Source organism: Rhea americana, unplaced genomic scaffold, assembly GCF_003343005.1.
Source record: "Rhea americana isolate MKP2758 unplaced genomic scaffold, rheAme1 scaffold_136, whole genome shotgun sequence".
In the NCBI taxonomy this organism is placed as follows: Eukaryota; Metazoa; Chordata; class Aves; order Rheiformes; family Rheidae; genus Rhea; species Rhea americana.
In genome coordinates, this window is record NW_028185439.1 from 836,801 (window position 1) to 862,399 (window position 25,599).

Sequence of the window (25,599 nt, forward strand, 5' to 3'; positions counted from 1 at the left end):
AAAAAATCATTTGCACTTTTCTTGAAAACATAGGTACTTACTATTAGTTCCTCAGATTCCTGAGACTCTGCTGAAACTCAGCTCTGTARTTTAATTTCTACTTTAAGTTCTACTGCTATTTCTCAGTATTTTAATTTTTCTTAAAAAGAAACACTAAAACCCACAGAATTCAACACTACCCTTACTGTACTATTTATAAAAAGAATCTTTATGAAATACTTGTTATATAGAAATAATCAAGATATCTTTTGTAATTCTGACATTTAATTATATACCTCTTGTACTTCAATTTGCTTCATTAATAACTTGAATTTTATTTCATTTTCTATTTCTCATGCCTTTTTCACTTGCCAGCTTTCCAGCAGTGCAAGAATTTTTAGTTCTTCACTACATCCTCTTTTCCCCAAAGTCTTCTCCATTGAAATAACATATAGGGAAGCATTTCCTGTATTACTGGAATTCTTAAAGCCTTTAAAAGAACAGATATTCTATGCTTAAAGTCATCTACAATACAATTTCCTTCAAATTTTCTTTATTTTATTTTCAGATTTCAATTGCTGCACATATTGCTAGCATATATCGTTTTGTTTTCACCATSCAGAAATACTTTCACAGAAGGATTAAATTCATAAGTCAATAAGTCAGACTTTGGCTTGATGTGCCCCATACTGCATTCTCAGTGGAGCACAGGCATTTATTTTGGGTTACTTTACCTTCAGACATTACACATGCGTTGCTAAAAGTCTCTGTTTTATTTCTAATAGTCAGCAGCAACCGGCTACCCAATGTCATCCAGACCTGTTGCTAAGGCAATACTTTAAGAAACACAATTACACAGCAAAGCAGCCACATGCCAATATACTGGAATGGTTTACTCATCAATTGAAATGTTACAGTCCACATAACTATTATTTCAGTGGCTGTTATGGACCTGGAATGCTAGTTTAAAAATATGCATAATGATAAATATCTGTCTTCGAATATATTCACTGAGAGGAAAAAATTAAAAGTTTGGATGAAGATTTTACTAAATACTGTTATACAACATGATTGAGTTAAGCTGAATCTAACTTCTAATCACAACTTCACCAATATGCCTCTGAGTTTCTGATCTCTTCAGATACTATTTATTAGTTTATTCTCTCCTCAAACCTCAAAACCAAGAGGAAAAGTATTGCAGCATACAAGTTGGTTGAGAAGCAATCATATCCGATACTAAAATCTGAAGAGCTAGAACAGAAAAATCAAACTGTGATCTGTAAAGCATATGCTTGAGGTCTGGTGAGAGCAGATCAGTAACATGACATTTCCTTCTTATTTCTAGCTCATAATTTGCATTAATACCCTCTCTAATACTATATTAAATGCTTTTCTAATATGACTATCATATAAGTGGTTGCTGAAACTGAAATACTGTAAAAGGTAGGGAAGAACAGCGATGTACAGTCTGGTCTCAGATTTTTCCACTGAACCTTTCATTTGGTTAATCCATAATGAATTTACAATTAAAACAAAAAAWTCTAACCCTCACAGTTAGAGAAACACTCTAGCACATGGTTCAAGTGCAATCCAAAACAATATTGTTTTCCTCATCCTCACAGGTCTGTAGGCATCATGTAATACTCGCTTTTAAAGAAGCAATAGAAATTACAAACCATTACAACAATAACACATGGCCATAGTGTTAATAATCTTACTGATGTTTTTAGTCAAGATGTTAAGATACACCTACACAGAGYGCAGCTGTCAAGTAGTCTCAATATATTGACTTACTCACAACTCAAAAACATTTCCTCTACTCTCATAGGGAAGCCCCAACTTTACCTTAGACAGAAATCTAAAACTCTCTGGACATTGTCCAATGATTATTGTGTTGTTGTTGTTGCATGCAATTTTACAGTACAATTACAACAAAATATCCTCAGTCTGATAATAGCATATTTAACTTTGGGCTATGTGATGATTAAATATAAATGGGAACAAAATAATTTTGACACTGTCTCCCATAACATCCTCCTAGATAAGCTCAGGAAGKGTGGGTTAGAYGAGTGGACAGTGARGTGGATTGAGAACTGGCTGAAAGGCAGAGCTCAGAGGGTCGTCATCAGTGGCGGGGAGTCTAGTTGGAGGCCTGCGGCTAGTGRCGTCCCCCARGGCTCAGTACTGGGTCCCATCCTGTTCAACTTCTTCATCAGTGACCTGGATGAGGGGKCAGAGTGCCKCCTCAGCAAGTTTGCTGATGCTACCAAGCTGGGAGGAGTGGCTGACACACCTGAGRGCTGTGCTGCCATTCAGAGAGACCTGGACAGGCTGGGGASTTGGGCAGAGAGGAACCTCCTGAGGTTCAACAAGGGCAAGTGCAGAGTCCTGCACCYAGGGAAAAATAACCCCTGGCASCAGTACAAGCTGGGGGCTGACCTGCTGGAGAGCAGCTCTGCCGAGAAGGACCTGGGAGTGCTGGTGGATGACAAGTTGACCATGAGCCAGCAATGTGCCCTTGTGGCCAAGGCGGCCAATGGTCTGCTGGGGTGCATTAGGAAGAGTGTTGCCAGCAGGTSGAGGGAGGTGCTCCTGCCCCTCTCCTCAGCCCTGGGGAGGCCTCATCTGGAGTACTGCATCCAGTTCTGGGCTCCCCAGTCCAAGAGAGACATGGAGCTACTGGAGAGAGTCCAGCATAGGGCTACGAGGATAATCAGAGGGCTGGAGCACCTGTCCTGTGAGGAACGGCTGTGAGAGCTGGGCCTGTTCAGCCTGGGGAAGAGAAGCCTGAGGGGGGAATCTTATCAATGTGTCCAAGTACCTGAAGGGAGGGTGTCAAGGGGACGGGGCCAAACTCCTTTCAGTTGTCCCATGTGACAGGACAAGAGGCAATGGGCAGAAACTGAAGCACAGGCAGTTCTGTCTGACCATGAAGGGCAATTTCTTCCCTGTGAGAGTGACAGAGCACTGGCACAGGTTGCCCTGAGAGGTTGTGGAGTCTCCTCTAGAGGATCGTCAAGGCTCGCCTGGATGCAACCCTGTCTGACATGCTCTACRGGACCCTGCTGAGCATGGAGGTTGGACTAGATCTCCAGAAGACCCTTCCAACCTTACTGATTCTAGGATTCTATGAATACTATTTGATTARAATTTATTCTGTATGCATCTAAAAAAAATATATTAGTGTAAATCAATGAAGCACAGTATTTCCAATCCAGAATACCACAAAATCAGGGGTTCTTATGTAGAGGTCATATCTGGCCTGCTACAGATTACACASATCTCTACAGTTAATGATACTGATAGTTTTTTTTTTTTTTTTAAAGAGTAGCTTTCCACTTAAATGCCTAAATTTTAGTAACCACTTAAGCGTTTACATTTTTGACATATCATCTGATCAGTTCATGAGTGACTTCTATGATGCAGAACACTATAACCAAATCTGGCAGCGTTCTTGTGCGAATGTGGAGAAAAAAAGAAAAAAGATATAGACATCAAGTTCTATATTCAACTTATATACTTACATTTTTCCAATAACAAACAGCAATTTATAAGTACTAGTTGGTTTAAAAGTATTTATAGTATACCTTTGTATGTCCTGCCCCCTTTTTTTTAATTTTTGATTGCATCTTTAAACTTACATTAATCATYTGACACTGAAAATGGCCTTAGCTATTTTTTTTTTACTAGTTATCAGGATCGACTTAGTGTCAGTCTGTGTTAAAGACTAACAAAACAAACACTTAAGGAAATAATTTTATAGGAATTTTACTTTGTACAGCCACCAGAAATTTCATGCAATTTGTGCTGAAAGAGAAAAGGAAAATAATTTATTTCCTAGTAATCCTTGCAAGAGTCATCAGTAATGTCAATTAACAATATGCTATTACGCAAGTGATTAAATTCCTGATAAAAGATTATTTTTGTCAGATCATTTTTGTCAAGATCACTGAATATGTAGCCACCTCCAAAATGATTCAATTCGCATTCCTATGCAGAAATGAGACAAGGAAAAAAAAGAAACAAAACCCACACACATTACTCTGCTGTTCCAAATCAGAATGGGGAGAGAGAGAGGGGAAAGCTTTTTTAAATTATTTTATTTAGTTATTTACACATATGAAAAGGTTTTTCCTTTCTCCCCCCTCCTGTTTAACTAAGACCGTTTTGTTGACTGCAGTAGCATTAACRTTTTTAGAGAATAGAAGTCATTTATATTTGTTGAAGTCATAACTCTTTTTCTAATACGGGCCTAAAACCTCAATCTAGCCAAAATATTTTAACACACAAGCTGAATATGGAATAGCTATGTTTTCACTCAAAGAAAGTTCTCATTACTACCAAAAAAAGGCACAGAAACTGCATGTTTCAATATATTTGATTCAAAAAAACACTGGTAGTGCTGACTGAAACACTAACACGTTTGGCAAGTGATGTGTCCATACAAATCAGAGTCTAAAAAAAAAAAAAAAAGTCTTGTGAGCTATTTCTGGCATTCCAGTTACCACCACCTCAATACCTTAAAATGTGCTTAGCCAAGCAGGTGCTTATCAATACTCACACTGCGCAGGGTGATAAATACACCATTATGAAAATGTTAGGGGAAAAGTTAAGTTACAGCTGGAGTACACGCCATTAAGTTACAGCTGGAGTACACCCCACACAAGTACCCGGAGAACATGAGAAAAGAGAGCAGCACGAGAAGCCAGGAATGAACAGCTGCGTTGAGAACCCTCTCTCCCCCCCCAGCAGAGGCTGCATCTGCTCTTCTTATATAGTTTAATACTTTAAAGAAAGAAATACTAGTGAGCATGTGAGCTTCAAATATACTTTATTTATTTCAGCAGCCAGGGCTTTGTTTAGTGTCCATTCGTCTTTGTAAAGAGTACAGTATCAGGTGCAAAATTATCAAAAGTAATTGCCACAGAGACTCTTAACCGTAGTCCCTTAAAATGCATAGGTGGTTCTAAAGTTAAAGATATTAAAAAATGCTAAGAATATGGAGTATGGTTTAAACATGTGAAATCAATCCTGGCTTTATCAGATTTTGCAAACAGCTATCAGAAACAAGGCAAGCTAAAAAATCCCTTTCACTTCTATTTTACACAGTACTCGTCTGGAATCTTTGTCTTMGCTCTGTGGTATGTTCCTGTGGTAAGAAAGACCACAAAGCTAACCCTCTAAACTCTCAAAGGCGATTTTGAACTTAGAGATGCAATTGCATTCAAACCAATGTTTTTAAATTCTTAAAGCATATACATGCCATCTTCCCTCCAACCCTGAATGAAATATGGCTGCAGCTTGCATGTGGATTTTACACTTGCGTGTAATTCCAACTCCAGCAAACGCATCCCCGTCTTCCAGCTAGTCACAAGCAGCACAGTGGTTTGTCACCACTGTTGTTGAAGCATCCAAAAGCAGACTCCAGTTTTATTTACTTTTAAAAATAGTCATAACTCGGAGAGTGTTGAGCGACTATTCATTAAAAAGTCATCAGTCCTACCAAGCAGCTAGTAACGTACTACATGCATCAAGTCTTCCAAGATGTACCTAGAACCCAGTGAGTATTACTTCACATCGTACTTACAGGTGGAARACAATCTGTCTTCAGACGGCCCTTCTGACCACTGGGTCCCACAGCCTCYAGTTAAAACAGGCAAGGCAAGCAGAGAGCAGGGTGACCAAACAGATTGTTCTTGATTTAATAGCTATTGTCAAGTCATGCATTTATGTTCTCCGGTAAAGTAAATTATCTAGGTCCAAGAAAGGGCTCATATCTAGAGGCATCTCACTTCACTGTTTTTAACCAAAGCTGTTATTGACTTAAGTGGAAAAACATATTTTAGATCAGGGTCTTTTTAAATTACCTAACTAAATCTTGTATTCTACCAGTATCTCAGCATGTATCATAAGGAAAACATTTCTCACTGGTCTTGCCAAGACAACACTATGATGCACACCAAAGTGTAAAGAGCAAGAACAATTGTGAGATTCATTTCAAAAAACACACTCCTGTGCTGTTCAATCACTCCAAACTGACTGCCAGGAAGTGTTCACACTTCCACTTGGCTCCTGTTGTGAACACACAACTTCTGCTCACCCACACAACAGAACAAACTAATGGTTTAATGGAACAACTGGGGAAACTGGAATATGGGACAGCACAGGGTATTGAGTATTCACAATTCCACCTTCCTCCTAGCATTTGCAGMCCTTCCTACATCCTCACCCACCGCAGACCCTTTTTTCAGGTAAGCTTCAATTGGGCTAACTGTTAAGCCTTCAAATTACATCCTTCCTAAGAAATGCCTCAGTAGTTTACATGTGCAGAATGACTGTCTGCTTTTGTGCAAGCAGAAGTCCAAATCTTGCTTCCTCAGTAAAGCTGACTCAACTGACCTTTCAYGCTGCAATTTCCAAGCATAGCTACAGTATTTCAAGGTCCACATAAAGCTTTCCACTACAACCRTTTCACACAGGTTTAAGACAACCTCTTTCCCAAGATACTGGATACTCACCTAATTATCCACCTCATATAAAATATAAGTTGATGTTCATTCACTTTGTGTTCCACACTCAAACAACGGTACCAACTYTCTGCTGGTTTACTAAGACACATTACAGCCAGTTCTCACACATGGCTGAAGGACAGTTATTAGCTATTGCACTACTTCAGTCGCTTGTATTTATTACTTCGATATTATCCTTAATCCAAAAAGCACCCAGCTAACTAAAACTATGTATATGAAAGACAGTGACTCTTCATGCTTAAATGTAAATAAGCAAAAAATACATATAAAAATTGAATGGTATAAGCAACTAAATTTACACACTTCAGTAAAAAAAAAATCCACCTGAAAATTGAGAAATACTGATCTGCAGTATTTGCCATCTGGAAAGAGCTGTGACATGCTCAAAATAACCTTATAATCTTTAAAAGAGTTTGCACATATTTTAGAAAAAGTAATAGCAATTTCTGGGACATTTAAAATAATTCATCACTTTCAGATCTTCCAGATACTGACTTTGCTCGTAAAGTTAAATTAGCTGCTGAGCACCACATTCTTAGTGATATGTAGAAGAGAACAATATGGCTGCTGCCCTTATATTCTAAAGCAATGAAAATACACACCTTAATGCTCTTACCTASCTAGTAGAAACACTTCACAAAATGCTTGTGCCTAAGTAACCATTTTAGACCCTTATACTTGAATTCCTTTCTTAGGTGTATTGATGTTTACTTAAAGTAAAATATCTTTCTTATAATCCATCAGACAAAKCTACATTAGAAGCTATCATGATAATTGAGAGTATTAGGAAATATCATATATTTCTTACATTTTAGAACAGTGATAACTTGCATGATTCTTTCAAGATTTAAATCCAATAAACAAGTTCTCCATATATCCAATAGCTGAACTGGAATATTTTCTTATAGGTGCAAAAATGTTTAGAGAGACAAGAAACTATAAAAAGACGCTTAACTATAAAGAACGTGACCTGTGGAAAACTGTCCCTGAATCATTGCGGCATGCTTCATTGTAAAATCAACATCTCAAAATAGAAAGACCTCGCCAGAAGGAACTCTGCAATTCAAATCTCAAGGAATTCTCAATATATATAGAATTGTACTAGGTTGCCAAAATCRGAATTTTAAGAAAATAAAGCCACATCTAATGTGTATTTAATAAACTGAACTAACACATCATAAGTGCTGGCAGCTGAGGAACCAGCTTAGTAAAGAGAATCTTTATTCCAACATATTAAAATAGTCCCGAGGTTACCTTGACCGGCTCCAGGTAAAGTTGATAGGAAAGATGTGAAATTATTCCCATTGCTACGTGTATTTTATGTTTTTAAGATCTCTTAATACTTCACCATCAGGCTCATCTTTTGACACCTGAAATGCCCATAATAGGACAASACTGATCTAAGAACTCGTCAATGCAAATTGCTAGAACTTACTTAACCTCTTTGGCACAGGGACACCCACTCTTAACAGTGAGATCTTGGTTCATGAATAAGGCTCCCAGGAAAACGATAATGAGAAAAACACGATTTGGCTCATCATCTTAATTAACTGCAGAATATTTAATAACTAAATCTGAACACATAACCTATGTGTAGGTTATAGGCTACACAAATAACCTACATATATAACTACACATACAAAAATCAATGTACATACACATTCAATTCCCTGGTACACTGCTCTGACTCTGCCTGATGTGGACACGTGATCCTGAAATGGATTATTGGAGATGTAKAGCCTGCATAAACTGTGTCAGCATTAGGTTTCTCTCCATCATACAGGTTTCCTTTGAAACTGTAAACTTAATTATTCATATTTGCGTATTATAAGCTTTGACATTTACACAAAGTTGTTTTTTTGTGCAACTTCTTTTCTTCATCCTGAAGCTAAAATCAGAAGATCTCGTCTGACTTTAAGGTCAAAATTCCTATCCCTTACAAGGGAATTTGATATCTGACCACCCTCTGTTTTCAAGTCTAATAAGAAGATAACAGTTAGCTGCTGTACTCATATTTGATTTAAGAGAGAGRATCTGGCAACCAAGTTCTCACAGCTTTATAGTCTCGACAGATTCTGTTTAGATGGATGTGCAAAATTCTCACTTTCTCCTCTTCWTAGGAGTACTCCATTCTCCTGCAGTTTAGCAAGCATCATATCTATTTTGGCCACAGCAAAGTCTAGTTTGAATTCCAGTGATGCTTATTTTAAAACCTAGGCTGTCCACTGAGGATTTATAGCACAGTGCTGTGAGGACTGCCAGATGCCTTAGTCATCAGATTTGAACGTCACTGCCTTTTCTTAGTTTTTCACATTCTGAAAACAAGCACAACATACCGCTATTTTTGCACAGACACTTTGTAGTGACAATAAAATGATCTACTCAGTTCACAGTGTGATAGCACATTAACCCATTGTGACACAGGGCAGATTTAAAATACAATGTCATACTACAGGAGAAGAAAATACAAGGCTAATTGAGGCTTACACCTCTAGAATGAGCTATTTAACACCCTCCCTATCCCAGAGACTCTATAAGCAGGTCAGGTAGTGAAGTCTTCTCACCAGACTTGAGAAGTCTCAAAGATAAGTGAAATTCTTATCTCTTTGGCCTCTATTTTAGCACACCTGTGCAAACCTATTAAAATCGGTAAGCACTTAAAGCAAATACTAGTAATTGCTTTAAACACTAGTAGTGTGCATTACTAGTGATACTCCTTGCTTTTTTCCAGAACAAGTTACTGCCAACTTCTTTACTTCCCACCATGCTGCTCTTGATAGAGGAGCAGTTAGTAGGGACACTCAGCGACGAAGGACAATAATAATCAGCAATTGCTGCCCAGCACCTGAAACCTGTTGCTGTAGAAAATTCTAAAAGTGCTTTTTTATAGATATAAATGTTATATATATATATATATATAAAAGAAAAAAGAAAACTTGTATGCTAGTGCAGATTATTTTGTTTGATAGTGAAAGGATATGGGATCAGCCAGCATATTCTCTTTGAAGCAACACGTTAAACACAAGACTGCCAGAAAAGTTTTTCTTCAACCAATGTTATCCCTCAGGGATGTTTACATTTCAAAGCAAGACAGATAGAGGAGTCCACATGTTAATTTTTTCTTCCAAGAAAAATGTACTCTCATAGAATCATAGAATCAGTAAGGTTGGAAGGGACCTCTGGAGATCATCYAGCCCACCCCCCCTGCTCAGCAGGGTCACCTAGAGCATGTTAGACAKGGTTGCATTCAGCTGGGCCTTGAAGATCTCCAGAGAAGGAGACTCCACAACCTCTCTGGGCAGCCYGTTCCAGTGCTACTTCCTATTAATTGATAAAGAAATCTGTTTTAATAGCATTGCTATAATAGTATTGCTAGCCATATGAACACTATTCCTGAAAAAAAGGATTACATTAAAATGTAAGCTTAATCTTGTGCATGTAGGATGACTGTGATATCTTTGATATCCCAGGAACTAACAGACAGATAGACAGTGCTGAACTATTCAACTGCTGACACTAAACTAAGCATCAGGAGAAGCAAACATGTATTTGATCTGGACTAATACTCAGATTCTGTATTCAGAATGGAGATTCTAGTGTTATAGTTYACACAATTTACCAGATGTGAGGTAAACCCAACCTTCACTTGAATTTCAGTGTAGACCAATCTTACACAACTAGTGAAACCATTCTGGAAAGCGACTGGTTTCTACAAATTCAGCTTCACAGAGCATACACTTTACGAATCTGAGTTAGCAAGATACGCTGAACTTTAAACAATGAGACCTTAGAAAATATCTTTAGTGCCCTACTGATAGGGGCCTACATGCATTCCACTTGCACTTGACAGTAGGAAAGAATTAGACAAGAATCCGTGAGAAATCATACTGAATGAAGAGTTCTTCCTCCAGACTTTAATTTAACAACATTATTTACCAAACATCAATTGAAAAACAAAATTAATAACAGCTGAAGTTKCTAAATACATTAGTAATAACATATTAATACCTTAATTTTACTATAACTAGTGCAACTTGCCCACAGAAGATAATTTGACATTAAAGTCAGCAGCTACCTAAACAGATGTAATTAAAGCATACAGTAAGTAGATATAGTTGTAGCATATAGTCAATATATTTATTAGCYATGGGAAATTAGATTAAAATAAGCTAAATTCAAGTAATAAGATAAAGATCTGAYAATATAGAATCCATGTAGTGTAAGCTATCAGGAAATATTTATATGTTTACCTTYAAATACTTGCAGGCATATCTACATGTAAAACAGGGACAGCTTTAAATAGCAGCAGAAAGAATAAAGCCTGGTGTGATCAACATGTGCTCTGAATCAGATGCTCTGCAGTGCTATGATACAACCAGGCTTATTTGGTACGGTGGGACATAGTGCACAGGCCAGATATCTCAAAGAACTAGAAAACTGACAACAATTTGGCAAAAGACAAGTTCAGCTTGAGCCTCAAAAGAGACATATCAGAAATAAAACACAATCCCTAAACCACAGTTAGTTTTCGGTAACAGTTTTGAGAGAAAAATGATACATTAAATAACAAGTTTTAGTTCCTCTATTGTTATTGATAATAGCATATTTTGCTATAATGTTCCAGAAAGATGGATTTATTCCCAAACATGTTCAACCTTGAAATATTTCAAACTGAGACAAAARTTTAAGAAAATTGTCAAGAAACAGAAGCGCATTTAGGAAAGGAAACTCTTATACAAGCTAGTTGTTCATCCCAGTTAAGGACTAAACAGTTTGGAGTAGGATAGGAAGAATCAAACTCCAAGCCCCAYAGCCCTGTTAAGCAAACACAGCTTGCTGTAGCAAAGGAGTCTGAATAAAGCTAAATAAGATGCCCAATATTGAACAGTTGCCGAGTAATGTCCAATGTGGATACACTGCAATCATTTGACAGATTGATGGGTTAGAGCCTCTGACTTAAGTGGCAGCAGGATTTAAACATGCTAGCCATCTAAGTTCAGACAAATACTTAGCCTTTGCATATGCTATCAGAGACACAATGTTTACCTTATAAGCCCTTGAAAATAAGCTGCTGACAAGAGTTTATCTACTTATTAGTTCAATAGTCCAGTTGGCACCATATGGGAACTATAGCGYGCACAGTTAAATTTCACACTGCTGATTTTATGATTCTGCCAATATTTCATTTTGATATTATGTTCAAAAGCCAAAAGAAGGGGATAAATTGTAGTGTGTGTTTTCAAGATTAAGCTACCAAACTGAGCTGATTTTCCTGAAATCTTTTTATATTCTGAACTAACTGTTTATATTCCCCCCCTCCATTCTGTCTCTCCTTCTCCCACTTTGTCCAAGAATGTTTCAGACAAACTTCTCTTAAAATAGAGCTTAATGTACGAAGAAATCGTTTTAGTAGAAATTCTACAGCAGGAATTAGCCCTACGGGCCAGAACACGTTCCTGATCATCAGTTTATATAACCTCACACTGCAATACTCCAGCCAGAAAAATAAACACTTATCCCACCCTCACAACYTGCCATCTGTCTGGTGCGATTTTTCCTGCCTCTGGAACATTAATACTAAGAATGTATGTGAACACACAGAAGTTAAGTGTATATACATCCTTTTTAGTAAGAAAAGGAAATTTGTAAGCTATAACTTGTTAAAAATATACCACAAGAATACATAAAAGAAATAGAAGAGCAGTTTTCCCTTTAGGAAGGCTGTTTCCACTTACTCCATATACCACTATCCAAAAGTGTTCAAAACAAAGACAAGTTGTCATTTAATCAAGCTCTGACATGTGAGGAAAATAAGCACTTTTCCTTACACAAAAAAAAGAGATAAATACGTGTACCTTCAGAAAAAGGTCTTAAAAATTAGAAGCTTGAGAACTGATTTAAAGTACTAGAACCTATGATAAAAATGCTTCAAAAAAACCTCTTCAGAACTGGGAATCTTGACTAGCGCAGCTAGCAAAAGTGAACTGGTAGGGCCAATAAACAGGATGTTAAAGGAGCGCTCAGAAAATAAGGCCACTGCAGATAATGAATTCCCAGAAAAACTTAAGTATGAAATTGGTGAACTACTGATTGTAACATGTAACTTATCACTTAAGCTAGTGATAAAATAAAAGACAATACACCATAAATCTTTAAAAAGGGCTCTGTTCTTGATCCATTAATGCACAAGAAAAAAACACCTTAGCTACATGAACCCAGTGATGGGCTTTATATTAGGAACAGCTGATACAAGATGCATATGATTGTCCTTTGCTACTCTGGTAGAAAATACAATAACTAGAATGCTGAAAATTAGTAGAAAACAGAAATATCAATATTCCRCAATAAACCCTTATTCTGTCCATATCTTAAGAACTCTATATAAATTYTGGCCAGAAGCATTCAGAAAAGTGTACAGTAAAGCCAGAAAAGGCATACAGAAGGCATCTAGTATAATCACAGGTACATAATGCTTTTCACACGAAGAGATGAGACTTAAAAAAAAAAAAGAACCATATGGTCAGATGTGAAGTTGGTCATGGTAGCCTAACTCGTGTGGAAGCTAAGAGGTTTGCCAAAGGAAGGCTCTTTTATGTTCAATTCTTACACTCCTCAAATCTACTGCCAACCACTGCTGCAGACTGTATATTGAACTAGATGGACCTACACGCTGACCTGTTGAGCTGCTTTCATGCTCTTAAGTGAATTGCAATGTCACTTTCGTTACTATTAAGKAGGAATTACTATACACTAAATACCCTTTAAAACAAAAAATTTAATCGATTCCATGTAAGGACCCCTGCTAGACATTCTCATCAGGAATTATTCATAAATTTCTTCTCATATCATTTCATCACTATTTCAGATCTTAATCCAAATTTCCCTGACTGACGAATTAAGGTCTTTGCCCTGTCTTGAAGYAGCTTTTGATTTCTGATACCCTTCTGTTTTTAACATTAGACCATTTCTGTATAACAAAGAATAATATAGTCTAATCCTTGACAATATGAATAATGATCAAATTGATTTGAATGATTTTCTGCCCTTTTAAAATGAAGGRAAAACATCCCAGATCACATCTATTAAAAAAGAATATTCTGTTCCAGTATATGCAAAAAATTTTAGATAGCTAATCTAATCTTTGTTCTGAATATTACTTAAATTGTACTATATTATTCAGTAATCATAAGCAGAATTTATTCSATGAATAAATTCTGACCAAAGATTTAAAGTTACAACTAATGAGACATTGAAATACAGCTGTTCTTTACAACTAACATTTACTTTCTTTTTGAAAGATCRTTTGATCTTTAAACTCCTTTGTTGATTAGGTTCTAACATTCCAATTTCAACCACTGGAAAAATAAATATGCTGTTTTGAGATGTGCAAAAAATTTGCTCAGTGAATAATAATTCATTACAAACTAGCAGTTTATTTCAGACCATCTTGAACTATTTCAGACCAGCTTTAGACTTAAGTATCTTTTAAATTTAAATATCTTTAAAGTAGTATTAGTCATGTGTGCTTGCAGTTGTGGGTAAATAACAACTAYACTAATAATATAGTATGGGTCAGCTAGCCCTGAAGTCTTGCAGAGCCCTAACTGCATGAACTGTTCTAAAGATGCAGGGAAGAGACAATCTTGCTAGCAAGATGTTATAATTTGAAGACAGAACTTAGAGATTTCAAATATAGAATAAGAAGAAATACACTGAATTGGCACAGCTTCACTATATTTTCCCCTTACTCTCATTTACCTTAAATCTGTGATAGAATAAAGGGGAAAAATGGAGAAAGAGTAATTCTAGTTTGCCTGGGTAATTCTAAGGAACCAGGAAGCTGCTGTTAAGAGATCTCRGGAAAGATGAAAGCAGCTGCTCACATGTTGTAAGGGAACATGCAGAAACAGTTGYGAAATAGTAAATCGATTTTGCCTTAGAAGGACTGAGAAGAGTAATACTTCAACAGCTAATGGAGCAAARTTCGGGGAATTTAAATCAGAGAGGTGGACTGTGGCTCAGTTATGAACAGCCTTAAAGATAAAAAGAAGAGGAGCTTTCATTTCATTTGAAGAGAAGCAGCTGAGGGARAAAGCAGCTATCTGGTCAGAAAATGAGCCAAGATGATTTTTTGAAAAAAAMATCCAACCTGAGAGAAGCAAGTTGTAAATGGACAAGGTAAGACTTGAGAACACTACAGTAGCCAAGAAGAGAGTGAGAGAAGGGCTTAAACTCTGTTTGGGCTGTGTGGACAGAGAGCAGACAGGTTTCAGAGATGCCATTTAAGGAAAGGCGACAAGGTGCATAAATAGCCTGCGTGCTATGATCTACACAGCAAAGCTGTTGGGCAAATGGCAGCAACAGTCCTCAAAAATCAGAAAAATACGCTCTTGCGGATCATGCTTGAAGTGTTTTCAGAAATTTCGGTCCACATCACCCCTCAGCCAACACAATAAATGACTCAGCTCTCTCATGCTGATTCCGTGCAAGGTAAAATGGATTATCTAAAGCCAGTGCTGAAAAGATTTCAACTGATCTGTTTTCCTAAGCAATGAAATGGCACCTAGGCTTCACTTCTAAGATGTACACAAACATAACACTCAGGTTATCAACTACCAATATAAAGATACAGGTTATCAATTACTAATCTGATTCAGTACAGGGCTCTTCACTGAAAGAGCAAGCAGTTATTTTGCAATAATAGTTATTGTTATATTATTATAACAATAGGTATATATTATAATTATATTTTATATATATTAYATATTGTTAAAACAATAGTTATTTCAACAATAGTTATTTTTACCGTGGTGCTACTAACATAAAACTACTACTGAGAAAACAAAGTATTACAATCTTTTTGTATGTGYAAATTTTGCAGAAATACTTCTGTTTATAATTTTCAATTGATTTGTAACCAATCTTACTCTACTATTCAGCATTCTACATTTAGAGACTCCTTAGCTAAGAAATGTGCTGATGCAGTTCAGAAAGGAATTATCATCAATATTGGATAAATGCGCCTTTAAAGAAAATTTTCAGATATTGTTCATAGCAGAAGACATACTATCCAAGTCAAACATCTACCATTTTAATACATATTGTGAAACAGAAATGAGGAGATGCAGCAGTAAGTGCAATGCAAGAGACAGTAAAAGCAAGCTTCAGTAACTGCTGAACTTTTGTCAACTGTAATAGTTGAATTACATTCAAAAGCTGTGGGGATTTTTTTGGTTTTGTTCTTTTGTTTTAATAGGAATGGAATGATATTTTTGGGCTTTCACTCAGACTTAGTAATACTGTTTTTGTTCCTTTATAAGAACATTTCTTGCAATGAAAATGTTTCCACACTTAACAAAACAAAAATAAAACCCTGAAACTATGTATCATTTTTGGTTCAACTTGAAATACCCATACCCTAATTATGTTTCAGCCTCTACAAAAGCTTGTGTACTTCTCTGAGGAATGCAGAAATTATTTAATATAAATTTCTCCTTAGAGTGCACAAAGCAAGCAAAATATTTCAAACTATCATGAAAAGTTAAGCTACTTTGAAATATTTTTTTATAACTAATACATACTACTAGAAAGYAAAATTAAGTGAATGATTACAAATTTCTCACATCCTGATTGGGGCCTGCCTGAGAATTCTAAATACAGAAACTTATCTTGTGTGTAGCCAAGTAAAACAGAGTACTCGCAGACTAAAACTTTTGCTTCCCGTCTCTGAAATATTAATGGAAAATACAAGCACTAAATATTCACCTTGGAAAGCAAAATATTATGGAAGTCTCAGCTAATAGAAATATATAAAAGTGAGCTTTCCAACATTTAATTGATTATGCAAAGTTTTTTGTTTATTTTAAAGCAGCTGGAGAAAAGGTTTCTAATATATAAATATGTTCTCGGAAGAGTTTCATCACTGAGTGCTGTGCTCATTCTCTCTGAAATGCCAGACATATCTTTCRGTGTGAGAAGAAAATTAAAAAAAGAAACAGACAGGCCTACCATGAAAACCATCCAACAACAGAACTTCATGAGAGCTCTTTTGACTGTGGTAAGTCAAACAATTTGTTTTAAATGCTATAAGTAATCTAAAATAAAAATGCTAGTAAATATTTTTAAATAAAAATTATTTAATCAATGCATAGGTTGAAAAATTACTATAGAAAAGATTAGGTGCCAGTGTGCACATCACCATTGGTTCGAGTGCCAGCATTCCTTTTTACGCAGAAACTAAAATAATACTTTAGAAAATCAGGACTGACGGGGAGCCCTACAATTTGAGAATTTTGCCCTTTGGCCCACAGCTCTGCTCATAAGTAAAGCTATTGTTTCTCTCCTAAATCTTTGCATTACCCCCAAGTTAGATCGACTAACATTTCAGTCTGCCAGAAGAGGTCTAAACAGGGARAACTTTCTTCCAGGACAGACTACAGAATATTGGAAGCTTTTAGCCCTCTACCCCCTCACACCCATCACTCAAACAAGATGAGCGTTTTGTTTCAGTTTTCTGCCAATTGCCTTCTTCCTGATTCAGTGTAGCTTATGCCTGCTGGAGGAAGGCCTGTTTCTGGGCTTCCCATGTTGTTTTACAGTCCTAAGAGGATCAGCACAAAAATGGAASAGCAGTTTAGACTTATATATTTGTTTTTATTTCAACAAATATTATGTCAAAAAGTGTTTCTGCTATAGAAATYCTATTTAGTTCAACATTTGCTGCTTCATATGGTAATTCTGTAAGTCCAGTGGAGAATGCCTCCAAGTGAACATAATTGTATTCCATTATATAATCTATATTAAAAAAAAAGTAAGCCAGAGCTATTTTAATCATTTATAATTAAATAATAGCTTACAGGCTTGAAAAAAATTGATCTGCAATTAATGATAAAAAAAGACAAAATTTTGTCCACAGGCACAAGAGGGAAGTRAGGTATTTATTTGCATCTGTAGCTTTGCACTGCTAAAGTTGAATATTTAGAAGTATGAGAAAGAGAAAAATATTCAATCTATATGTAATTAGAAGAAAACCATTTGGAGGTGCCAATTTACACAGAAAGGATCAAACAAAAGGCAGTAAGACTACAGCACGCAAGCACTTCTAGCAATGATGGACTGCTCTGATAACTCATCTTGTATCAATCATGGCAGACAGAAAAGAAGCACTTCAAGCCACATTGTGAGAGATGGAGTGGTTGTTGTGGTCTTACAAGCAGACTTCAGGTAACTTAATCCTGACTCTCCCCTGCAGCACATTACCGTAGCCTCCTCCAGAGAGCTGTTTCTCAAAGTTTGTTGGCAATTTGTTTGATCACACCTACCAGCTTTAAGTAGCAAGCAAGATCACAAAAAGAGAAACGAGTTTGTGGTATGACAACTGTTTGCAATTTTGGTTTAAGACATACAGGTGCCAGAGGAGAAAAAGTTGACACCACTGTCTAATGTTTGTGAGGGGCAATCATTGTGTCTAATCTGGATATACATCCCTCAAAAAAAAAAGGTCAGAATATCTTGTAGAAAAAGCTGAGAAATCTCAGAAATTTATGAAATTTTTACTTTTGAAAGATTCCTTCCTGATCAAGTATGGAGCCCACTATAACCCAGACTTTCAGAACAAGAAATACTAGTGAGACATTTATGAAGCATATCTCTTGATAACATTCAATAGCATTTGTCCCACTGTCAGAGCTCTGTCTTCAGCTGTAGTTAATCACAAGTATTTCAGATGGAGAAAATGGAAAAAAAAATCCACRGGTTGTATCTAATCATGATATGCACCAGATGGGGAAAAAAAAATCTGATTACCCTTATGGGCAATCAGCTGAAGCATAAGCTTTTGTTTTAAACATTTGAATGACAAGCTGCAAGTGTCATGAATMTATTAAAAACAAAAAAGGATTTTTCTTGTTCACCCTAAGCCCATGAAAGCAGAAAAATAAGGGAAGACAAAAGACGAGAAAGACTGCAGTGATCTACCTAACACAAATCCATCCCTTTCTCAAAGAGGAATAAAACATTCCTCAAAAGAATGTTTAAAACCTCCTCTTTGTTTAAAACACTGAAATACTCCCAACTGTGTTTCAGAGGGAACTTACTTCAGAATGTAATATATTTCACATAAACGACCCAYCACTGGATCTAGTTATGATCTTGTCAGCAAGGTCCTTTTCCATGTGTAAGCAGCTATTCAGAATGAGCAAGTCACCTCTACATATTCTCTTCAGTAAAGAGCTGGGTATATTCAACTTAAACCACACATCATTAACTCATTTTTCCAAAACATAGATCATTTCTGTAGCTTGTTTTGAACTGTCTAGTATTTGCACATCTTCTGAAATATGAAGAAAACTGGACACATTACTCTAAGAGCAGCCTTGCCAAGCCCATACAAAAGCAAGACCTTATCTCTACTTCTATGCTGATACTATCAAAGATTAGCACATCTTTTCCACAGCAGTGTACWGAGCACTTATGTTGAGACTGTTATTCATGATTCGCCTAAAGCATTCCAAGTCATTATCTCTTTTCTTTAAATCTCTCATCTAGATGTACAATCCACAGTTGCCTGTACTTTGTCAGGTGTAATTTGTTAAAGAGTGACCATTTAAACCACTCTTTTTTTAAACTAACTCCGCCTTTTCATTATTAAATGCTTTTAATACCCTTAATGATCATTTGACCAACTTCAAGTTGTACTATTGATTTTACCATCAACTATACAGTTGATAAAATTTTAGCATTTAACCAAAAACCATCCCTAAGATACTCTTCTACAGACYTTTCCCTTGACCGTGGAAAAAAAAGTATCAATAAATGTTCACATGTCAGTGAGCTTATTTTTACCCATATAATGTATGCTGTTATCAATTCCAAATAACTGAYGAGTCTGAAACCGACAGTCCAAGAAGAACTAGCTGCCATGAAACCATAGTGAATGGCTTTAGTTACAATTTTACCACTTACTCTATGCTAAGAGAACTGAAAAACAGCAACACTTATTTCACTGGGATCACACTTAATCTGTAGTTCCTCGTTCAGCCTTATGCTTTAAAAAAAAAATCAGAACTGAATTGGCAATCTTCCAATTATTTGAAACCTCCTCCACTTTCCAAGATTAGTGAATAACTACTGATGGATCACAGTGCTTCCTTTATTAAGTTTCTTTAAGAAGTTCTACATATAAGTTATCCAGGACCCTAGATTTCGATTTAGCGGATGCTGTCCCTTTTGCCACAAATTATACAMAGGCCTTTCAGTGTCAAAGATACATACATACTCCTGTCTCATTTCAAACACAGAACAAAGGTATCTTCATTTCTGTCTCTGTTCACAATTGTCATTGGTATTTTGAAGTAGAACATTACCCCCAGCAGCGTAAAGAATGTTGTATTGTTATTTCATTTGGCCACTGAGATTTCGTAATTTTCTTGGATTCTCTTCTTCTTGTGGCTCCTGAACCCAACATACACAAAGAAAGTCAGAGAAGTGGCCCACGCTAATTTTATGATTGTGCTTTCTATAAGACCACTAAACAGCTTTGAATAGAAGTGAAACAAAACAAAACAAACAAAAAAAACCAAAACAAAACAAAACAAAAAAAAAAGCCCTGAATCTCAAACAGTCATCATAAAATAGAATCATAGAATCAGTCAGGTTGGAAGGGACCTCTGGAGATCATCTAGTCCAATCCCCCTGCTCAGCAAGGTCACCTAGAGCATGTTAGACAGGGTTGCATCCAGGTGGGCCTGGAAGATCTCCGGAGTCAAGCATCGTTTTCCCCATCTGAGCCAGCACGGACAAAATTCATAATAAACTGACAATCTCTACTCAAGAGACCACAGAAGGATTTCTACAAAGAATGTTTGAAAGGAATTCAATGTCTCAGAACATTCTTGGAAAACAAATATCTAATTATCACATCTAAATAATATCAATTTAAAATACTTCTAGGATAACTAAGCAAAATAACAACTAAATAYACTGAACATCACAACAAGCCCTTACAGTATGATTTCTTTAAATTTGCCTGAAGTCAGAAATTACAAATAAATTTCTAATTTAACAATGGATATACTCTGCAGCTTTAGTAGGCGCCTACAGTCTTCGGCAACAAAATACAACATCCAAACTCTCGTCTGTGTATACAAATATGTTATAAAGCCAGCTCTGACCTAAATTTAACTCCCACCTTACTCAGAGCTGTATTTAGCGATTGAAAGATAACACAAGGGTTAACAGATGAGATATACTGCCACCTGGTGCCCATCAAGCCGAAGCCTAAAACAAGGCTACAGACCAAGAACTAGTCTCAGAACATGTACTGCCTTTTAATTCTATGGCAGTTACTTGAAACTGGATATTTGATCTTGAATTATGAAAGAGCTTAATACTATCTATCAGCCTTTAATGACACCTTAAACCAATTCTTTAAATAATCAACTATCTTTATTTAATCAGCACCTAAAGCTTTTAATCACCATCCTAAGTAGCAACTACTGTTTCTATATTTACTACTAAAATATCCTGATTTCAGTCACTCAACTTTGACAAGCTTCAGTCACCAAGAGTAAGATCTTCTATAATGAATATCTGCTTCAGGCTAAGTCTTCCTGGTTTGCCTTTGTTTTCTYGTAAAATTTTTTGAAACTGTGTTGGGGGAAAAATACATACACAATTTGAAATTCAAAAGACAAATGGAACTTCTTTTGAAACATTCTAGCACCTCATGCTATAAAAATGGGTTATATATTCTTAATGCATAAATATTTAAATATCTGAGTCAACATAAACTTTAGAAATGTGAGGAGTATTTTGAATTTGTTTTTAAGCATACTGAAAATCCAYATGGAAAAAAAAATTCCTGTCAGATCATTAGATAACAATTGGTCAGCAATAAGAATAACACAAAGAGTCTAAAATTTATTCTGTTTATTTACTGATACAGTTCTGCTCACTGGGTATTCTGTGACTTCCTCCCACAAGGGGCATTAGTGCAAGCAATTGGAATGTAAAGTAGCAGTACTCACCAATATCATTAGCTAGGGAAGCAGGATCAGCGGCCCCAAGGGTGGCCTCAAACTCCTCCTGAAGACGATAAGCTCTTTGAAGCAAGGATTCAAGCTTATGAATGAATTCAGCACTAATGATATCCTGCAAGAAGAGACATAAGAGAAAATTTTCTTTTTGTTTAAAGTCTATAATGCTGCATTTTTAAAAATCAAAGAATATTCAGCCTTCAAAGAATTCACTGTGCTCTACTAATTTCCCCACCAACAATATAAGGATTACATCTGATGGATAATTCAGCATCCAAAATACACAATCTTTCTACACAAACACACACTTTTAGTGTAATAAAAGTATTTTTTTAAAGCAGATTTTTATGTTAAATTACTCACGATGTTTTCTGCACTAGAAATAATTAAGACCATGGAGGTGTATGCTCACTTTAAAATATTTCAGCATTTAGCTCATGAAAACAAAGGAATAGAATATAAAGTTCAATCACATTATTTCATGTGTATTCATAAATTGTTCATCTCTCTCAAGATCTGCATCTGCACTAAGGAGATTCTCTAGGAGGATTCTTACATAGTCCTACAAGAAAAGGATCTGGTTCAGAGAAATGGTTAAAGAAATGCTTGCTGGCTTGATAATACCATCCAGAAGAAAACACTGATGTAGCAGCAAGTGTCAAAAATATAAATACATAAGTAAAGCTAATAAAAAAAAAAATAGGATGTCCTTTAAATCCTTTTAATCCTTTAAATACAATATCGCTGAATGGGAAGTCTGAATTCACACTCAGTTTCAAGAACTGCATTAGAAGTTGAAAATACTTAGGTAACAAAGCCCAACAAACTGTCAACCATCAATATACTACAGGTTGATGTGACATATAGTGAATATACTTACTTCTACACTTTCTTCTGCAATTGCATCTCCTGCTCCCAGCTTGATGGAACCACAACTTGCTTCATCCTCTGCTTGCCTGTTACGGAAAGTTAATGCCTGCTCCCATCGACGCAGTGCTTCCTCGAAGAGCTCCATACCTAGGGGAGACCAGGAATACCTCCATTCCATCAAACACACAGCCTCCACATGTCTTCACATTTTAGAGTCACAGGAAACTATGTGGATAATAAGAACGATTATAGCAGAGATGTAAATTCCCAGTTTTAAAGAAAACAACATAAAAAAACCCCACACATTTCGTTTATAATAAGGTAAGGAAGTTCACAATATGATTAATGTAACAAGGTTTAGTGGTATTTTTCCCTTTTTTTAAATTACTTCTATAGCTTACTGCTAAAATATAGGAATCAAAAATGTTTTTCAGAAAATCCAAATGAAGTAAGAGGTCAGTATTTTATGGAAATGTTCTTTTAATACGTGCCYGCAGGAAGATATTTTTCCAAAAAGGACTGTCCTCACAGTATAGGAGGAAGAATAGGCTTGCAGGACACTAAGAACACCACAATAATATCATGTGTCATTTTGCTATAAAAACAATCAATCACTTTCTCACAGTGCTGCTAGATGCTGAATTTTCTTWTTACAACCTACCCATCAAATATAAATTTTCAGGTGTGGTCACTGGAATATTGACAAGCTTAATATCATCTTCATCTGCTTTATCCCAGGAATTGGAATTGGCACAAGCACAACTGTGACAAGAGGTTACACTTTGAACCTGAAGGAAGAGGAAGGTGACAGATGGGAAAAAAGCATTATCATACTGAGCATCCTTAATAATACATTCCTACCAGAGTACATTACAGTCTAGGTTATATACAGTCTTGCTTTTTGAATTTTGAAGTACTTTAGAAAAAACTAAAATTATTTTCAGACCAAGCATAATGTAAATTGTTTTCTTTAACAAACTGCACCAGTATTAACAACAACGTTATGGAAGTCAGTATTATTCTCTTTCTAGAGCAAAAAATAATCATTGATTGAATATTGCTTTTCAAGTGAAATTAAACTACAGATTATTAAAAAACACAGGGGAMGAGGTCTCAAGAATAAAACTTGTTGTCTAGGCTGACCTAAACAGAATCTATTACAAGATCTGCGTGAGCCTTTCCTAGAAGAAGGGAAGCAGATAGAGACAGACAACATATAAAGATACACAGGGTGTTATAAAACTGCTAAGGGCATATGGCCAGCTTCATTCCCCCACCTGAGGATATTTGAAAGAAAAGACTTCAGCTTGTAGGCTAGAAACTACTGTGTAAACAATTATGAACGTCTAAATCAACCTACTTGCTAGGCACATTAGAAAAGCTATGCTGCATGCAACTTCTCATGCTGTAAATGGTTCCTAACCARAGCTTCTGATCACTGAAACATAGATCACATATAGCCCAAATAACTCTTACCATAGTAGCCACCATGCAGTAGTGGAACAGGAAGAATTTTCATTCATTTCAGTACCCTTATGACAGGACCAATGGCCTTACCTCTTTTATTCTTTTTCTGTCATCTCTGGATGTCCATTGAGCTATTCCTATGACTGCACTTGTGCAAAGCAGCCATACAACTCCAGGCTGTATGTTTCTGAGCTTCTCCAAGCTATGGTGTCCCTGGCTCTAAGTCTAGGAGCACCTGACYTGACTGGAGATCTCACTACCCCTCCACACTCCTCACTTGTTTTCTGCCACATTCCTGTGCTAATTTTGGTGTTCAGAGATTCAGTTCAACACACTAACTGGGCACAGATTTATCAAATTTTATTTATTCTARGTAATTTTTCTGTCAAGTCAGTGAGTTGATCCCCTGAGGAGTCTAAAATGCACCACAGCAGTATATGAGTCAGGAGTGCACAGCCCAGGGCAGGACACAAGAGCAATCCCTTCACTTTCAGCAGCACCAAGTTGTACAAATTTGGCTCATTCTATTTCATGGAACTGCACCCTTGTGAATTTGTAAGACAAGACAGGAAGGGTCAGAAGGAATAAACATAGAAGTTCAAGGGAAGTCTCATTTACTTTATAGTTGCTTAAGATCTTCCAACAAAGAAACTATTTTTACTATGTAGAAAGTAAAGCAGCTGCCTTCTTACACAAGCCATTTTCTGTGCCGTCATCACCCCTAGCCTTCTGAGGTTCTGCAGCTTGTTCAGGAAAGTTGCTCTAGCTCAGTAAAACCTTTAGCTGCGTATCCAGTGCAGGTTAACAGACAAAGAAGAGCTGCAAAACACCTCTACTCACCGAGGCCAGACTCTGAACTGAACCGGAGTATTTACTGAAAAGTCCTCCATTTGCATAGATACAAGACTGAGATCCTTTTTCCTTAGCAGAGCTCAGAGAAAGAGTCAAGTTTTGCCGGCTACTGGAACAACTAGAACCTAACAGATACATTCATTTCAAAGCTTCTGCAAACTGAAAACATTGTATTTTCTGTTACCAAGAACTATCAAAAATTGTGTCTAATTTTTTCAATAAAAACTAGTTTAGAAGTAAACAATTATTTAATTTACACTTCTGTATTAGAACTATGAATTGGAATAGTCAGAACATCTACAATAGTAAACAGGCATTTAAACAAAATTATTTACCCATCCTATAAAAATATTGATCCTCTTTTCTCAGTATAAGAATACCTCCAGAAGAACTGTAAACCCAGTAATTAATATACTTTTGATTAAAAAAAGTCCAAATGACTAAAACATTAACTCTGAGAACAACACAAAGTAACTTGTAAAAATACTATGATTTTGTTCTTTTTGCTTCCATTTTAACAATTCAAACATGCACAGCATTAAAAGCAAAATAGTTTTTTCACTAGTGCATACTGTTCTGTACACCCATTTCCTACTCCATCCCTCTTCTCCTCCTCCAAGAAGCAAACAAAAAACAACAAACGCTTTGGGGTTCCTTCACGTACCTTTTTCTGATGCAGCTGCTTTGGTACATTCTAATACTATATGACTTGGTTCCCACGGTGACACTTTCCTGTTTTTCTTTCCACGTCTTCTTTTAAAATGATGGGCCAGAAAAATAACAGATATTGCACTCACCGCTGTTACTGTAAACAACTTCTTTAACCCAGGGGAAAGTTTTATCTGAAAACACAAGAGTGTTGAGTC

At 36.3% G+C, this 25,599-nt stretch overlaps 1 protein-coding gene and 1 long non-coding RNA gene across 6 annotated transcripts in view; one reads left to right on the forward strand and one right to left on the reverse strand.

Moving 5' to 3' along the window:
- Window positions 1–25,599, reverse strand: part of MIGA1 (mitoguardin 1) — a 46,523-nt gene that overhangs the window by 17,328 nt on the left and 3,596 nt on the right. For all 4 annotated transcript variants that reach the window (XM_085298169.1, XM_085298171.1, XM_085298170.1 and 1 more), the window contains exons 3-7: window positions 25,398–25,575; window positions 24,722–24,858; window positions 23,076–23,202; window positions 22,425–22,561; window positions 21,536–21,659 (exon numbers count right to left, since the gene is read on the reverse strand). In XM_085298169.1, the coding sequence (XP_085154295.1) occupies window positions 21,536–21,659; window positions 22,425–22,561; window positions 23,076–23,202; window positions 24,722–24,858; window positions 25,398–25,575 (703 nt within the window). The remainder of the gene's footprint in view (window positions 1–21,535; window positions 21,660–22,424; window positions 22,562–23,075; window positions 23,203–24,721; window positions 24,859–25,397; window positions 25,576–25,599) is intronic.
- On the forward strand, window positions 14,581–23,226 carry LOC146599645 (uncharacterized). 2 transcript variants are annotated; one of them, XR_014894965.1, is made up of 3 exons: window positions 14,581–14,687; window positions 16,466–16,566; window positions 23,153–23,226. It is a non-coding gene; the product is annotated as an uncharacterized LOC146599645 (long non-coding RNA). The 2 variants fall into 2 exon arrangements; XR_014894964.1 differs by lacking the exon at window positions 23,153–23,226 and adding an exon at window positions 22,059–22,430.